Below are 18,783 nucleotides of genomic sequence, written 5' to 3'. Positions count from 1 at the left end.
TTTTAACCAATGAGCAGGGTCGCTACTTTCCGAATGTCTGGTCAAAGGAGAATGCGCTGCGTTAACCGAACTTTGATGCGCAACTAGCTGCAACATTTTAAGCCCTGGGCCCAACTAGGGACAAAGAGCTAAGATAAGGATCAACAAGCACATTGATCAGATCGCTTGAAACTTGGAAAGAATGATTGGGGGGTCACTTACTGCTTGTAGTTCGGTTTAATGGCAACGAGAAATACCAAGTCTCCAAATCCTACAAGATTTAAATGGCTCTTTTCATCTATATCGTATTAAATACGGAAAAAAGACGCGGCGATTTCTGCTTCACTAATGATTGTATTGTCGTTTTTAAGCCTTATAGATTGATAAAAACACAGCGCACTAATATTCTAGGCTATTTTTCCTGAATCAAACTTTGTCACTGAATGACTTTCGTAGCATAACAAACGTGTATTATATGCTGAAGGCGATTTTAGTTTATTTTCACTTGACCAACTTTCTTGCATCCTGTTCTTGCACGTGGAAATCCTTTAACAGAATGCTTGTATATTTTTAATTTAAATCTACGTGTGTGACTAAAGTGTTTGCTGGAGTGTCGCCTACTATTCCATCAATGCAATAACTGCAGGAAATTTCGCATGCATTTAGAAAAGAGCGATTGTTATCAGTTTTTAAGTGGACTTTAATTGTTCATTTCTTTCATTTAAGTGATTTTGACTATATGTCATTTGGGAATCAGTAGCTTACTTTTAAAAACAAAAACATGTAAGTGAAAATTTAAGAAAACACTACATCATTAAGAAATATATACATCTTTATTGTTTACGTAACTGTAATTTGTTCGTAACTGGAAGCATGGAAAATGATTTTTTTCCCGTCACTGCTCAGCACCAAGCACCAAAACAACACAACACACATGCGCTTCAATCGCACGTCCATTCGCTGGTTCAGTTTAGTGACAGGTTAAAAGCGTGGAAGTGGTTTGGAACATTAGGGCCTCAAAGACTGAAAAAGCCGATGTAAAGACACACGTGATGCTGGTAACAGACAGTAAGTTGTAGCGAGCTAGTTGCATAAAACCAACTTGCTCTTGCTCTGGAGATTTCATTTTAAAGGTAGCACATTTCTGAGCTGCGCACATCCCTTCTGAAGTAGCTCTGGTCCATTGCTGTGTACAAGCAGTCCGAGGCGTACTCCGGGTTCATCGGGCTGTCTTGGGGACCCGACCAATGAGACAGGCAATAGCAGCGCTGCAGGCTGCAGTGTTGGTAATGGTAATTCTCTGCAACGAAACCATAATTCGAGTCCATCCGAGAAGGAGAGCTGTAGCACGAGGAAGAGGAGGAGTAGGAATCGGGGGGTGAGAAACTGTTGTAATCTGGGCTGGGAAGATTGAGCGACAGTGAGTCGGGAATTGCGCTTGGAACCTGGAAGAGTAAAATGAAAGTGGGTCACAACGAAAATAAAGCATTAAAGACTACAGATACATAATCGTGCAGTGCAGTTTGCTCACTGTAACGGAGTCTAATCAAGAGCATCACATTTCTTTTTTAAGTGCATTTCACAAATCTGCTTCTCAAATGTCAAACTGCCGATTAACTAGCAATGTACGTTACGACAAAAAAACATACAGATAATGCAAGCAGGTCAGCACGCGAGACTGTGTTCAAGGATACAAAATCCGAGCTTTCCCCTACGATCTCTTCGCAGTAATTAGTATTTAAAGCTGACAAATCACATAGAGAGAAAAACTGTACTGCAGCAGCGTACCATTCCATTGATGTGATAGTCAGAAGTCGACAGAAAATGTCCATGAGCCCAGTGCTGCACGGAAGAGTCTGCAGGCAGAATGCTGTTGAAACTGTCTTGCGGAAACATGACGTTAGGATACTGATTGTCAAATGTTGAAGTCTCCATAGGAATGTCGCAAAAGTTGTCGATGTAAGGGGACGTCTGGTAACTGGCATCCGGAATAGAGTTTCCCGAACACACGTCAAAATGATGGGCTGGGAAAGTGAATAAGGTATATGAAGTGGATGAATAAGCAGAAGACATTTAAATTAGTAAATACTTCAGAAGTGATGTCATGGGAGCCCTAGCCAACAGTTAAATCACATTTAAATGCAAGTTTATAAAAGGGGCAGAATACACTGCGCGAATGGGGACCCGAGTATTTCAATTGTTTCTGTAATCCGAGTATTCTGCGTGAAGGTCGTTGGCACTCAATGTAAGTTTTAGTTTGGACATAACTTCTATGAAACCGATTTTATAACGGTCTAAATCTATCTGTGTTTATTTGTTTAAGCCTACTGTTATGTTAGTGTGGCATTGTTAGGCGATTTGCATAGATAGTGTGTTGCACTCCGCCCTTTGGGGAATTTAAGTAGTAGCCAGATTGGCTAACCTAAGCTGGTACAGTTTTGTAATACGACGTATACCTTCTCACACACTGATATGCTTTCAGCGTTTGTACAGTTGAATGGTTACAGCAATAGGTTTTTGAAGGGATTTCTTCTCGTGTAGCCTATATGCGCTGTGTAACTCTGTTTACAACAAGTAAGTGATTTGAAGGTAATGACTAAGAACACAGGCGTTCAATTGAACATTTTATTCAATATGCAGTCTTTACATACGCCTTGCAAAGATAAGGTGACGCCATGCTGGCGTGTTTGGCTTCTTTTGAGCTTAAACGTTTTGGCTTGTTCTTGAGTAATTTAAAATAACGTTGTCAGATTATTTAAATCTTACCAGGAATAGGTGTGGCACAGTCATCCTGGACCGTGAAGTTCTGGGATATCTGAGGAGTGAGGGAGAGAGAAAAAATAGAAAGGAAAGAAGAGGCATAGGAGAGACAGAGAGAATACGAATTATTAAACCTCACCATTAAGTTTCCCCCCAAAATTAGGCCTATATATTCTTTTCGCCAAAAACTGATCGTTACTCTCGACAAAGCACTTTATAATCGATTATTTTTAGATGTAGTGTACACGCTATTTATTAACCTCACCGCATTTATGAACCTCACATCAAGGCCTGCATGTACTAAGCATGTGAAACGATTAACTTTTTGCCCGTCACACACCACGCCCCTGTTATTATTATTATTACTATTATTATGTAAAATATTTTCGGGAGTTTTTTAATAGTCAGTATGATGAGATTTGTCATGCATGTTTCTGGTAACTGGTTGATGGTTAGTCCGTAGACTCAACAGCTTAATTAATACATTTACATTTCTGTTTTATATGGGGATAGGGCTTAACTGTGCAGATTCTCCTTGTATAGAGACCCATAAACTCATGTGCTACACAAACAGGTCCACAGCTGCTATGTTGTACAACAATAGAGAGATATTGAGTGACTTATGCGACGAAGGTGTTACTGAGTTAGATACGCTTTTTGTTATTTTTATTGATTTGTCGTCTGGGATTTTTATCTAACTTATTTATTTATTTGGGGGGGGGGGCAGTGTAAAACCCAGATAAAGGAAATATTCTCTCAGTGGTATTTGTATAACATCAGTCCTACCGCTCCCAATGCGTTGATTTATCGGGATGGGTCTTACCGTTGTGCTTTTAACAGCAGCCTGTCGGGCTCTCTGCTTCTGCAGCAGTTCTCTCACGGTGGCCTTCACTCGGACACCCTGGTACACCTTCGGTTTATCTGTGCCGGGAGAGTTAATCGGATGTTACCAAAGCCTGTATATGCCCATCTACGCGGCAACACCCACGCCTTCTCTTGATTGCAATATAAAAGTGATGTAACCTCCCGTTTAGTTCTTGTAGCCTGCTTGTGCTAAACATTTTGGAGTCCACGGTGGAAATCTAAAAGAGCTGTCAATTAAAGTTAAACCGCTAGGCGGTTTCAGTAGCCAAACAACATGTGCAGGTAAGTATAGCCACGTAACCTGTATGGATACAAAGGTTAATCCGGCGTGTGTAATGAGCACGGAGTGGTTTTCAACCATACAGTATAAATCACACAAACTTAAAAGAATGTTTTATTTTCAAGTTTATTACAAATAGCCCCCCCCCCAAACGGTGGTTGTATGGAGTCCAACGGAGTGTAATTTGAGCTTGATTACTGCATCGTAATCGTTCTCCGGCGTATGGCAACGAACGGGTTAGCGTTTCGAATTACAGATGTGAATGGCGCATTACTGCTGGAAGCGGGGAGACGCGTTTTCGGCCATTTTAAATGCGGGTTAAGACGCGTAAAATACACTCATAAGCGTTTTAAATTTGCAAACACGAATTTTGAGAATTAAAAAAAAAAGATGAACGTGATCATAGGCCTACGTTTTTTTATCATGTCTCCAAAGTCCCGAAACAGATCGTAAAGTAACAAAAGAATAGGATTTTTAATACTTTGACAAAGACCCGAAGGACGAACAGTAGAGGGAATATGAAAAGTTGCGTTGTAGATCATCGATCGTGCGACATTCTTCTGTGCTCTCAAGTAAGTAAAGTTTTGTATAGAACCAATATACATGTAAAGAATAACTGAATGTAGACAGAGGTTTGCGCTCTTCTCGCAAGTTGTATTTGCCCTGCATGTTCCAGCAAAGCGCATTTCGAGGAAAGTTAGTCTCCTTTGAACTGAATACGGGAGCAAACGCAATCATTGAACCACAGGTCTCAGATTAACCTAACCGAAATCCCGATTTTTTTAAATTACGAAAAATAAAACAAACTTTCTGTCTACAACCTGTACGTCTACGTATAATTCGGTGTGATATGTAGCCTATAAATATGTATATGAACGAAAATGAGATACAAAGGTAGGCTATTAAAACAACGATCAAAAACATGCAAAGTTAAATTTGAAATACGGTCAATACTGGCCGAGTGAATAAAGAATGTCGCATTTTTTTGTTTTTAAATTCACCCCCCCTCCATGTCATCGGGCATTAACACGGCGATTCGCCATCATGTAAATAAAGGTTCTCCCGAAACCACGCCACACAATGGTTAAACCGATTAAGACACCTACGTGCCCCTTAGCTGATACACTACCGGCAAAGTGGTTTTAAAGGCGATACGTTGCCAACAAAAGCTTCCGAGGTGTACTGATTAAGCGAAAACTTCTAGACCCGTCCTTGATAAATATTCATATATTAAGATTCCGGTATATTTTTGCCCTTAAATATGGCAAATAGTAAAGCTACAGGAAAGGAATACGATACGCCCCATTCGAACTGCCGCTTTAAAAATTGCCTACATGCGTGCATGCTTTACTTTTCTTTCTTGTTTTAAAATAACTGTTGTACATTTACTTTACCAATATCCGATACCTGCATAAAACAGTAATAACACCAATAAACTGTAAAGTCGTTACTATAGGCTACGTCTAGCGAAAATTAATGGTAGGAGTCACTACTCTGCTTTTGCATTTGAAATAAGCGAATAAAAATGAACAGTAACATCTGCAAGTTGCAAAGTTACAATATGGCCAATAGTTGTAGCAAGGTTTTTTTTTTTCTTAGACACTTACTCGTAAAAGTAATGCACGTGATATGGTACTTGCATCCATTGAATGCATCGAACATGTCTGAAATCTCTGTATTTACATATAAGGCTAGTTTATCGATGATAATCTGCAGTTCGCCAGCATAATCGAATAATCAACATTAGATTTCCTCTTTACTTGGAGGTAATAGTTTTTGTTCCCAGTTGTTTGTCATACTATTTCTATTGCACTGCTTTTGTTCTTCATATACTTTTGATAGTGACTTGCATTTTTCTCCTTCATATTTTTCAGGTATATTTCAAAATAAAAGACTGAAAAGACGAAGAATCTCAAGGAATTAAAATGGTTATAAACTCACCAGACATGTTGGCTGAAGGAAGTGAAAATCTCTGAAACAAGTGTTGCTGTGAGCCTCTTCAGTCAGTCAGCTCTGGCTCAATTATATGGGCTAGAATGAAATAATTACAAAAGTCGCACTAACTCTCAACACAAAAGTCTTAGACCTGGTCGAGGACATACAATAATATTGAATTATAGCTAGGGATATATTAGTTTGAGTATTTCTCTCTCCATGCCTACTATTTAAAACCTCTAGAACTCAATGATTTGACAATCAATGATTGCGCGATACTTTCAATTTGAATATTCAAAGGCTTCACAAAAAGAGTGTTCTTTTAGTGATACATACTATATTAATGCTTTAAATAAGACCCCCTTTAATAGAATATAGTGATATTTTGCTGCCAGACTCAAAATAAACGGACATTTTAAACATTTTATATACCTTTTAATATCGATGTGGTTTGTCCCCAAGACAAAGCACTATTTCGCTGTCAGAATCAAAAGCTACATCTTAATAGCTCAAAACATGACGCACGATGTCTTTAACATGTTTTACAACTGGCAGTTATAACAAATAATCATTTTCATAGATGTTTGCCACCATTTTTGACAATATTTAAAAGAACACTGAGGTTGTGGGCGTGGCATATGGCAGCAGCCATGCCATCACTGGCTGTGGCCCGAGACCATTACTGGATGTATCCAACATTATCTACCTGCACTTACCCCATATAAATATGACAATTAGAACTTGTCATTGTTTTGATTTGTGGTTAAAGCTAATGGGCAATGTACAAGTAGAATGTCTGAATATAAATAAGGACATTCGTAATTCCGGTAGAAGTATATCAATTAACTGCAAGGCCAATGAATTTAGCCAATTAAAATCTACTTAAGGGAGGTCTATATCAAAAATGGAAATTATAGATGCTAATCAGACACAAATTAAGCGCTTTGATGCAACATTGTACTTTATTTCAGTATGATTCAGTACGAGTAACATCGTAATAATCTTTAAAACCGACTTCAAAATGGCTTTCATTTACTTTCCCCCAAAACAAAATGCTGGTGATCGGTAACCCCTTTAAAAATAAACAAGTATCTTTCGTCACCAAAAAGATATAATTGTACTTGGTTTTTTCGATTTGTAGCCGAAGTACCCTGTTTCAGGTTGCACTGTGTTTTGACCTTACTCACGTGTAAACGAAATTGAACACGAAACCACATTATTAATATTATTATTGCATAATTTTATGATGTTACGTGAGGATGCAATCAACCTTTATCTGACAAAACACCCCATCTCTTTGTCTCCCTTCAAGCACTCATGCCTACACACATAGAAACGCTGAAAACGACTAAATCATATTTGGAATTGGTCTTCTAAGTCCTTACACTTATTTCATATAAACATTTTAGGCTATAGTAAATGACGGTACTAGTGGTACCCAATTCCGGTTTTGTGATACATCTCCATGTTTCATATTGTTTTCCACTCGTTATTCTTTTTTCTTTTTTATAATTTATAACCAATCACAGGGATATTCCAGATTGCCACACCTATTTTTCTTCCTTCCATGAACAACAAATTAAAACGTTTTTTTCATATCATTCATCTGTATTAATTACACAATGCCATATACATTTTTGTAATCAATGTTGTAAAGACAGAGTTGCAGTATTATTCTATTAGAATTAGTTAATGATGGTGTAAGTAGTTAAAATAATGAACAGAACAGGATAATGGAACGTAATAATAAGTTAGCTGCATGCATACTTATCCATGCGTATTTGTTTTACGCGTACGTATAGACGTTTTTAAACGAAACCGGTCACCAGTTTTTAGTGGTATTATCTCAATATCCTAAAATCTATTGTTAGAATAACTGTTAATTAATTAATTAATGTGTGATATATTTAACCATTTATGTAAACACATACTTTGCAGATAAAGTCAGTTCGTAAATATAAAGATTGGGCAAGATACAAGTCATGTTTTTATATTAAGTCAAAATATGGTAAAGTATAATCATTCACCAGAAGCAGGCTCTTGCGTTAAACCGTATTTATACGAAAATACACTATATTTACACTAAAACAGTGAACTGTCTTTGGAAAGAGCGCAGTGACAATGAACCCAAAAAGTTAATATTTCTGTGTTTCATAACAACGTTTTCTCTAATTCGACCGTTAGCCATCGTGTGCTACTGTTTGGCTGCTTTAAATTTCACGTTTGACGCAGATTTGTATGTCATTGGTGAATTATAGAGAAAATGCGCGAGGCTGACTTGAAAACTTTTGGTCCCATCAGTACCTCATGCTGATCGAACAACGTACTCCTGCTGACCGACCATAGACGTCCACGTGTCTGTCATTTTATGATGTTATTACATTATGCTATAATTTATTGGTCAAAGTGTAATACTTTTTCTAAAGTCGCGACCCGTGTTGTACTTGAATTGCTGCGCCATCTAGTGTACAGCTCTCGACCTGAATCAGAACCATAACCAAAAGTAACCACACAAAATAGAAAACTAAATTTTTAGTTTTTTGATTGTATTCAAGGATTTTTATAAAATTGAGTCCTTCCCATGTGGGGACCAGAGAAAAAATCCCACAAGGTAAAAAGCATCAGGTTTTATTACATTGTGGGAACATTGGGTCCCCACAATGTAATTTATACAAAACACAGACACGCGCACACACACGCACACACACACACACACACACACGCACACACACACACGCACGCACGCACACACACACACACACACGCACGTACAGAAAGTGAACTTTGGGGTCAGAGCGCTGAGTTACGTCACAGATCTAGCACCCCTTGGAGCACTTTGGTGGGTTAGGAGCCCAGCTCACGGGTCGGGCGGTTCTGCCATGGTCAGGGCTGGGACTGTCCCTGACTGTAACGGCGTGTGTAAACAGGGCGCCCAGTTTACTTACTGCAAAGATGAAAGACAACTGATTAACGAAAATAGACTGAATTACCTAAAAATGGCTAATCTTTATAATTCATATAGCCTAAACCTAAAAGTATTTGTGAATATTTCACAGTGAATATTTTATCATGGTCATGACGCCTGAATCATTTCATGGACTGAAAATACTGTTTAATCCACATAAACCATGTTTTACGAGACACAAGGTACCTGACAGCAGGTATTGCTGACCGTTCTGCCTTCCCCCTCTGCAGTTGTATCCTTTACCCTTGTGTGTTTTGGCTTTTTATAGTTTGCTTTTTGCTTTTCCCAGTGTTTAGTTTCTGTCATAGTCCTCCCATCCATAGCATTACTGGCTTATCGGGGTAACTTTTTAAGGGATTTATGGGAGTCTGGGCAAAATGTAAGTCCATTTAAACTGTGGTACCTTAAATCCGCCAGTAACCCCACTTCGTAGTACAGGCCACTAGTGTTAGAATAGTGTTTTCTAGTTGTATGTTAAGTTCCCGGGGGTGGGATGGTGGTGCAGTGGTTAGCACTGTTGCCTCTCACCTCTGGGACTCGGGTTCGAGTCTCCGCCTGAGTCACATGTGTGTGGAGTTTGCATGTTCTCCCCGTGTCGTCGTGGGGTTTCCTCCGGGTACTCCGGTTTCCCCCCACAGTCCAAAAACAATTAATTGATAATAGGCTAATTGGAGTTGTAGGTGTGCATGTGTGAGTGAATGGTGTGTGAGTGTGCCCTGTGATGGGCTGGCCCCCCATCCTGGGTTGTTCCCTGCCTCGTACCCATAGGGATAGGCTCCGGACCCCCTGCGACCCAGTAGGATAAGCGGTTTGGAAAATGGATAGATGGATGGATGTTGAGTTCCCTACTCCTGTGATTTCCTCTTCATTAGTTCCATTTGTTGCCTGTTACCTAGTCTTCCCCGTGATTGGTTCTCTGGTTAATGCTTCTCGCCTGCGTCCTCGTTAGCTTAGCTTTGGTTGTGTATTTAAGTTCCCGCTTTAGTTCATTTCCCCAGTTCAACATTGTATGAGAGTTTGTGTGATGTTACTGTGTGTGTGACTAAGCTAGTTATCCTAGTTAAGAACAAAAGAAATTTACAAATGAGAGGAGGCCATTCGGCCCATCAAGCTCTTTTGGGGAGATCTCAACTAATAGCTCTGAGTTATTAAAATCTTATCTAGCTCTTATTTAAAGGAACCCAGGGTTTTGGCTTGCGCTACACTAACAGGAAGACTATTCCATACTCTAACTACACGCTGTGTAAAGACATACTTCCTCAAATTCATTTTAAAATATTCTCCCCCTAATTTCCACTTATGGCCACGAGTTCTAGTATTTAAACCTAATATTAAAGTAGCCATTTGAATGAACAGCATCCAGACCTGTTAGAATCTTATATACCTGGATCATGTCCCCCCTTAGTCTCCTTTGCTCGAGGCTAAACAGATTCAGCTCAGCTAACCTCTACTCATAAGACATTCCTCTAAGACCAGGATTCATTCTCGTCGCCCTACGTTGCACCTTTTCCAAGGCAGCAATGTCCTTCTTAAGGTATGGTGACCAAACCTGCACACAATATTCTAGGTGGGGTCTTACCAAGGAATTATATAATCGCAGCATCACCTCCCTTGACTTAAATGCCACACACCTAGAGATGTAACCCAACATCCTATTGGCCTTTTTAATTGCTTCTCCACACTGGCGAGAGTGGGACATGAAAGCATCAACATACACACCAAGGTTTTTCTCATAATCAGCTACCTTTATTTCTGTGGAACCCATAAAATATCTGTACTTTATATTTCTGCTCCCTGCATGGATTTCTTTACATTTATCTATGTTAAATTTAATCTGCCAGGTATCAGCCCAGTCGTTAATTAAATCAAGATCCCGTTGTAGCCTCTGTGCTGCTAATTTAGCATCTGCTACACCACCTACCTTGGTGTCGTCTGCAAATTTAACCAGTTTACTGTATGTATTGGTGTCAGTATCAGTGATGTAAATTAGGAACAGTAGTTCTGTTGTCCTGCATTGTCACTTGCTGGTAGTTTCTTGTTTTTCCTGTTTGCTTTTGACTCCTCACTGTACTGTTTTGTCATAATTATGATCAACTTTACATTGTCATGAGAAACTGTCATTATGGATTTCAATCTTGTAAGAATGACATGTATATATTAAAGGCAGACAACTGGATTTTTAAACATTGGATCCTGTGGACATATTACATGCTTTATAATTTGCATGTTTTACAGCATGAATCACTTGCTTTTCATCTGCCCTTAGCTACTGTTTAAGGTCTCCTAAGATGGCTGGTGCAGTGTAAGGTCTCCTGCGCCCCCCGCAAGAAGCAAACGGAGGTGTTTCTTCAGTCACAGCCAGTCGTATGGCAATGACAGACCTGTCCCCTCAAGCTCTGCCGTTTACATGCAGTATCTTTTACGATCGGATGCCCTGCAGGTTTGTTGTAAGATTCTTACTTTAGCTTTTTTGTTCTTTAATTACTTTATTGTTTTATTGTGTTGCTATCAGATCTAAACAAAAAACGTTTACACTAATCTTTGCCCAGTACACTGTGTGATGAAATATATTTGCCTTGTGTAACACCAAGTTGTCTAAAGCTCTTTTTCCCACACGGTGTTTCCATTATCGTCAGGAAAAAAAAAATCATGTACAGGCATGAAATTCTTTTGCATGCAATGAATTACATGTGTACTGAGGAGTAATCTTTCATGGTGTTGCATTTAAAACAGATTTAAATAAAACACACTAACCCGAGACTGAAATATTTAAAATAAATCCCCTCGGAACCTTGAATTCACATTGGATCCAAATAAAGCATTGAAGTACCAAAATCCATAGCATTATTCTTATGTTTTTTTTTAAATGGGTAATGGAGGGGGGGGTAGTGGTCCATACAGGTTCTATTTTTTTTCATGCTGTTCTCTGGAACATAGAAATGTCTATCTGTCTACCCTGTGGCCTGTGTATATTGATATTAGCATTCATCAATATCTTTGGCCTAGTATGGGGCCCTGCCCCTTGAACCCCCACCCCTAAATCAACGACAACAAATCAGAAACAAGTTTGGTGGTCAAAGACTTCTCAATGTGAGATCAGAGTAAGCCTATGCTATGGGGTACAAACCAACAGAAAGGCTACTATGCTGTGAATCATAGGTCATTTTAAGGATGGTTACGGGAGTGATGTGTCACGGCACATAGGACTTAGAACCCTGTTGTGTACAAAGCTAAGTAGCCGTGTGTCAGTCCAGTAAATCCCAGATGCTTACATACTTGGCCATCCAGGGAACAGAAAATTTTGCGGCAGGCCACCTCCTTCCATTGCTCCATGGTCCAGTTCTGTTGTTCACGTGCCCATTGCAGGTGCCTTCTCCGGTGCACAGGGGTCCACATGGACACACTGACCGGCCTGCTGCTAAGTAGCCCCTTACAGAGCAGGGCTTGATGGCACATTACTGCCACATCCATCATAGAAATTATCTGCCATTTGTGCCCTTAAACTGGTTCATACCAAAGGGGGGGGCCTTCATTCCCATCCCACACTGACGAGTCTTGGCCACCCAACCCCCTTTTGGTGAGTCAAGGTTTTTCCATCCCAGTAGGTTCTCATTCCTGCTGATCATGAACATCCTACAAGCCTCACCATTTTGGAGTTGCTCTGGGAGACCGCAGGACATTTCAGGTCATTCTCAGCATCTGGGAGACCGCAGGACATTTCAGGTCATTCTTAGCATCTCGGAGACCGCAGGACATTTCAGGTCATTCTCAGCATCTGGGAGACCGCAGGACATTTCAGGTCATTCTCAGCATCTGGGAGACCGCAGGACATTTCAGGTCATTCTCAGCATCTCGGAGACCGCAGGACATTTCAGGTCATTCTCAGCATCTGGGAGAACGCAGGACATTTCAGGTCATTCTCAGCATCTGGGAGAGCGCAGGACATTTCAGGTCATTCTCAGCATCTGGGAGACCGCAGGACATTTCAGGTCATTCTCAGCATCTCGGAGACCGCAGGACATTTCAGGTCATTCTCAGCATCTGGGAGACCGCAGGACATTTCAGGTCATTCTCAGCATCTGGGAGAGCGCAGGACATTTCAGGTCATTCTCAGCATCTGGGAGACCGCAGGACATTTCAGGTCATTCTCAGCATCTGGGAGACCGCAGGACATTTCAGGTCATTCTCAGCATCTGGGAGACCGCAGGACATTTCAGGTCATTCTCAGCATCTGGGAGAGCGCAGGACATTTCAGGTCATTCTCAGCATCTGGGAGAGCGCAGGACATTTAACGCCATTCTCAGTGTCTGGGAGACCGCAGGACCTGTCATGTGCCCTAACCCTAACCTAACCTCTGAAACACATCCGGGACAGCTCAATAAGGAACTGAAAAACATTACTGCTGTTGCTTTCTCCATCTTCTCGGCCATGAGCGAGTTGTGTGTTCAGGACGGAATGCATGGCGAGGTGGCAGCAGTGTCTGAAGCAGGCGATCAGCTGAATGAAGACGTGGTGGCGGGTCCTCCGGATACTTTAGCTCTGCCCTTCAAGCTGGCACCTGCCCCTTTGCTCGGTGGCAGGCACAGCAAACACCTTAAACAAAGCCACACTTCCCCCACCTGCATGACATTGCTGACACTGCCATTTTTGGACAAATCATTTTTTCATTTGATCCCCTTTTTCGGGTCCATAGTCTGTGCTATCTGTAGCACTATTGTAGCAGAAGAGAAAGTTGAGTTTTAAATCCCAGCTGCCCCCCCAGTGTTTGCTAATCTCTGCTCTCTGTTTGTTGATGAGTATAACCTTAGGAGGCCTCTTGGGAGCTGCACCTGGCACTGGGCTGCGGAGCTGTCTGTGCGGTGCTGCTCTGCGCACAGCGGCAGCTGGGGTCAAATGATTAGTGGCTGTTTCCTGGCAATGGCCTTGACAACAGACCTGGGGCCAGGCCTGGCTTGGGTCCAGGCAAACGTCGGCCCTCTGGCCTGGGACACATGTCCACCTTATTGCTCGCTGTTACAATCTTAATTTTTATGAAAAGCAGTCAACTGGAAAAGAAGGCATGGGAGCCAACAGGGCTTTCAAATGGCACAGCTGCTCCTTGCTCTCACATTGCCTACAGACACAACGAAATGAACACATTTTCCCACAATCCCTCAGTAACTCTTTGGTCACAGTGTCAATGCATGCAAACCACATGGTGTGACGGTCTTGAAAGTTCAGTTCTGTTTTTTTTTTTTAATCTTGTTTTCCTAACTGCCATTATTACCGCAGGTCTTGTTCATTTTCCTTAGAATGTGAGGTCACTTTTAGATAATCTTTATCAGGAATTTTTCATTGTTTATTTCTGGCTGGCAGTACCGTTGCTTTGACAACCGTGTTGTAACCGTGTTGCTGTCAGTGGAGGGCAGCTGCATGTGACTGTGGTGGAGCAGAGGGCTGAAAGGACGCTGCGTTTCTGACGCTGCCTTTGCATGTGAGACCTGCTCACACCCACCTGAGAGGCTTCATAAGCTCCCCTTCATTCACCCGGCTGAATCACAGCACTTAATGATGATCTTATCGCTGCCCGAAAATCTATTACCCTTTTCAGATTTGAGGACTGGTGATTTTTTTTCAGTTAGAGATCCAGCTTCATGCAGTGTAAAACACCTTTGGGACAGTGAGTCATCATAGCAGAGTAATATTTCAGTGTCTCAGGTAAGTGTGAACCCAGTGCAGAATTTGGGGCTGATCCACTATGCACCAGCACTGCCACGTCTTCCCCCTTGTTACTGGCACTTATTATCAGCCCAATAACTGACCTATCAGTCCAGTTTTCCAGGCAAATAGACGAATACATAACACATCTTCCTTTAGTGATGGCATTGAATTACGTTGCTAAATTCTGGCAGATTGTGTGTAACACATCCGACTTAGAGGAATAACGCAAGTTATCGTTTCATGTTATCTCAGGTTTCATTTTATCCTTCTTCAGTTGCAGCATTTTGCTTGGAGCTACTTTCAGGAATTTCCATGTTATTGCACGGTGTCGAAATAAACCCGTGGTTATGAGCAGCTGCTGTAATAGATGTTATGTAAAGGAACGTGTCAACACTCAATGGAGAGGGTGTATGCAGTTAAATTTGTTTTGACTCGTTACCTATGGTAGCAATATATACTTTATATATACAATAAATATTTTCCGTAATGGTTTAATCCTGATAATATAAATGAGATGCAACAGTATAGAAGTGCAGAGTGTAACATTTGCTATTGCCGCGGCATTATTTGTTACCTTTTGTGTTTGACCAGGCTCTCACTTCTGACAGCAATCTCCTGAAGAGTCTGTGCCATGTCTGGGCTTGATGCGGCTGAATGTGCAGTCGGGGGGTGGGTGGTGGGGGGGGGGGGGTCCCAGTTAAAGGGCTGTTTATTTAGACAGAGCCCTGTACGGCCTTTGTGTATGTCCCATTCAGGTTTACACCTCCCACCCTCAGTTCTCCATACTGTTTACACAGCACATCTGCATTCCCACATACAATCCACCATGGCCTTTTCCACTTTCCAGGCTCATTAATAAAATTGGATTAGTTATATCATTTATGTTATATTTTTGTGATGACAATATAATGTTACTGTTGGTCTAACAGCTTTTAATATGATTCAGACCTATATGCCCCTGTAGTTTGGTTACAGCATTTTGACTAATTAGGTGTTTTAACTGTGTACAGAGTTAACATGAGAGCGAACAGGTAAAATGAGGTGAAAAGTGACCCATGTCAAAGAAGCTATTAAGTACAGTCCTGTATGAATGTGTCAGTGACATCCATCCTTCACAGTTCAAGGTCCGATAAGCCCATTGTTTGCTTTATGTTGATATTTTTTGAATATTGGTTAATATTATTCCAATTGAATAAAAAGTATCTTTCCAACCATGACACACATACACACAACATACAGGTGGAGCGATAACATAAAGCTGAAACACAAATGTAACATATTATTCAAAATGACAGACAGGCTGTCTGCCAGTCCTGTCTAAGTACACTTAATGATTGGCTTTGGATTAATTTAATGAGTTTTAACCCGATATTAATCAGAATGCTTGATTATGGGCTTTTTAGTTATTTTGACGTTTTCTTTCAGAGGTATTTGCTGTCTTCGTCACTCCTCATAACATCCATTTATCCATCATTCAGCCCTGTATCCAGTATTGGGCCATGGAATCCTCATGGCATTTCAAACACAATATAATGCTGACCAGTGCTGGACAGATACAGGCCTGTCGCTCCCCCAGTGACTGCTGTCCGCCTGGCATGTCTACTGCTGTCCACCTGGCATGTCTACTGCAGGAATCTCAAATGGAAGTGTCACCCCCTCACCCGCCTTGCGCTGGCACCCGTGTCTGCGCAGGACTGACAGCTGGTGGGCTGAATCGGGCCCTTGTTTATGCAGGTTGGGGAGGGGGGCTGAATAACAGGTTTCTGATACATCTGAGGGGACAATGGTGCATTTGTCTGGCTCCCCGCAGGCAGCGATGGGGCCGCCGAGCAGGTGAGCTCTCTGCTGTCTTTGCATAGCCGGCCTGCCCAGACCAGACGGGTGAGTGTACCCACCGCAAAGCCATTCCTGGGGACGCCGATTGTTCCCCTTTGCACTGTGAATTAATTCACAGGCTTCTTTCCTCGGCTTTAGCCTGGCCCTGCCTCTGCTCTGATGTTTACCTTTACTCTTTATTTCCTGCCGTGGACATGCACAAAAGGTAGGCATAACCTCACATGGACTGTTTTTTTGCTTTTGGATTAAGTGGCTCATGAATCATTAGAATAAAAAGTTAAAATGTAAATACATGCCTGGTTCGGAAGCAACAGACTGCAACTGGCAGACCGCAAATGATGTTCTGGTCATGTCTGCATTCTGAAAGAAAAAAATATAAAAGGCAGAATGAATGAAAGGAGGGGAAAAACAGAAGGAAATAAATGGGGAAAAGAACAGGTGACAGGTGAGCTAAGAGAGCCGTGAGTGAAGGAACAGACTGAGACTGAGGCATACAGTCATAAAACTCCCCTCCCTCAAACTCAACGCCAGCTCTGAATACAGCGATAATTATTCGGAACATATTAATGCTTCGTCTTCAACTTACCAACTGGCATCATAATAAAAAAGACTGAGAAGCAGAGTTCATGATAAAGTGCAAGGATATTTAAGGATATTCTGGGCTAATTACACTATAAACTGTGGAAAGAAAATTATTAAAATATGTTTGTAAAAAATATGTAATTTATTTAATGTAATTTGTAAAAAATAGAATCCACCAAAAATCTTGAAACTGATCTTTGCTATATGTTTGTCGATTACTGTTAGAAACTGCACCTAAAAATCATGACAGAAAGCATTAGAAGAGTCTTACCATAGATAGAGGAGCAGATAAAGTTTTTTTCCTGCATCCCAAGAACACAAACTTCAAACTGAAAACATCCGGCCTGCATTTCAATCTGGGTGCTCAGCGTCGTCTCTCACACGTACATATTGACATTTTAAACCAAATGATTTCAAATAAAACCTCATTTACGAATCTGGAGGGTACAATTGGTTAGTCAAAATATTACAAAAGAAGATTCATTAAGTAGCATTAATCACCAGACAGTGCCAGCAGTATTAGGGGCAGAAAAAGCTTTTATTTGTGGGTCCATTTGCTTAGCAGGCATTGGATAATGTCCATTACTGACCTCAATAATTATCATCATTCACCAAACACAGAAGCCTATAATGGCTCCATTCAGGTGATGTTAAAACACAGGACTGCGCAATCAGTTTAGTGTATTATTTCAGTTTTTCATTGTGAATGTTGTAGAATTTCCCTCTAGGATCAATTAATTAAATTAAAACATTTTAATTAAAATATTAAATTAGAATTAAAACATTTCACTTGTGTCCAAAGGTACCTTGAGCTTTTTAACAGTAATTGAAAGAGTGGTGTTCAAACGACACAAATGTATTTTATATTTTATAAATTTAGATGGAAATTATTGTTCAGGAAGCAATTTTTGCATGTGGTGTTTTACAGTGTGGAACCAATGTGACACAGTTGTGTCACAAATAAAGATGTCTGGACAGTTTCTTCAGTCATAGGTGCAGAGTGAGAAAATATCTCCCAGCATGTTTGGGGTGAGCAAGAGAGATGCCTCCCCCAAGCACACCCAGAGTGGGAGTGATACCTCGCCCTAACACGCCTGGGTGAGAGAGAGACAAGTCACCCCAGCACACCCAGAGTGGGAGTGATACCTCGCCCTAACACGCCTGGGTGAGAGAGAGAGACAAGTCACCCCAGCACACCCAGAGTGGGAGTGATACCTCGCCCTAACACGCCTGGGTGAGAGAGAGAGACAAGTCACCCCAGCACACCTAGAGTGGGAGAGATACCTCGCCCTAACACGCCTGGGTGAGAGAGAGAGACAAGTCACCCCAGCACACCCAGAGTGGGAGAGATACCTCGCCCTAACACGCCTGGGTGAGAGAGAGAGACAACTTACCCCAGCACACCCAGAGTGAGAGAGATACCTCGCCCCCAGCACACCCAGAGTGGGAGAGATACCTCGCCCTAACACGCCTGGGTGAGAGAGAGAGACAATTCACCCCAGCACACCCAGAGTGAGAGAGATACCTCGCCCCCAGCATGCCCGGAGTGAGAGACATACCTCGCCCCCAGCATGCCCGGAGTGAGAGAGATACCTCGCCCCCAGCATGCCCGGAGTGAGAGAGATACCTCGCCCCCAGCATGCCCGGAGTGAGAGAGATACCTCGCCCCCAGCATGCCCGGAGTGAGAGAGATACCTCGCCCCCAGCATGCCCGGAGTGAGAGACATACCTCGCCCCCAGCATGCCCGGAGTGAGAGAGATACCTCGCCCCCAGCATGCCCGGAGTGAGAGCGACATCTCTCCCTAGCACGCCCAGAGAAGCAGCATCGTGATCATAGTGTACCATGGGTTACCAGTCAGTCTCAGAGCACACATGAGATTA

General features: G+C 41.7%; 2 protein-coding genes across 21 annotated transcripts; one reads left to right on the top strand and one right to left on the bottom strand.

Annotated features, from left to right (window-relative positions):
- Positions 1 to 793: 793 nt before the first annotated feature.
- On the bottom strand, positions 794 to 5,965 carry linc.pou2af1 (lnc RNA pou2af1). The gene is made up of 5 exons (XM_048982249.1): positions 5,825 to 5,965; positions 3,563 to 3,660; positions 2,746 to 2,794; positions 1,768 to 2,003; positions 794 to 1,424 (listed from the first exon to the last, which is right to left on the bottom strand). The coding sequence occupies exons 1-5, from the start codon at positions 5,829 to 5,831 to the stop codon at positions 1,107 to 1,109; spliced, it is 708 nt and encodes a 235-aa protein (XP_048838206.1). The 5' UTR covers positions 5,832 to 5,965; the 3' UTR covers positions 794 to 1,106.
- LOC125712292 (uncharacterized) lies at positions 2,158 to 15,128 on the top strand. Of its 20 annotated transcripts, none has more exons than XM_048982208.1 (7): positions 2,158 to 2,224; positions 11,050 to 11,223; positions 12,386 to 12,506; positions 12,545 to 12,620; positions 12,735 to 12,772; positions 12,811 to 12,848; positions 12,887 to 15,128. In XM_048982208.1, exons 2-7 carry the CDS (start codon positions 11,150 to 11,152, stop codon positions 13,524 to 13,526), a joined length of 987 nt encoding a protein of 328 aa, XP_048838165.1. In that variant the 5' UTR covers positions 2,158 to 2,224; positions 11,050 to 11,149; the 3' UTR covers positions 13,527 to 15,128. The 20 variants fall into 20 exon arrangements, 3 of the variants coding, with proteins under 3 accessions (XP_048838165.1, XP_048838164.1, XP_048838163.1); XM_048982207.1 differs by lacking the exon at positions 2,158 to 2,224 and adding an exon at positions 6,002 to 10,317; XR_007383242.1 differs by having other exon boundaries at positions 2,161 to 4,455; positions 5,758 to 12,506; positions 12,545 to 12,658; positions 12,887 to 15,116.
- The last annotated feature ends 3,655 nt before the right edge of the window (positions 15,129 to 18,783 follow it).

Source organism: Brienomyrus brachyistius, chromosome 17, assembly GCF_023856365.1.
Source record: "Brienomyrus brachyistius isolate T26 chromosome 17, BBRACH_0.4, whole genome shotgun sequence".
Lineage (NCBI taxonomy): Eukaryota > Metazoa > Chordata > Actinopteri > Osteoglossiformes > Mormyridae > Brienomyrus > Brienomyrus brachyistius.
The sequence above is the reverse complement of the archived record's forward strand: the minus strand, read 5'-3'. Positions and strand labels throughout refer to the sequence as shown.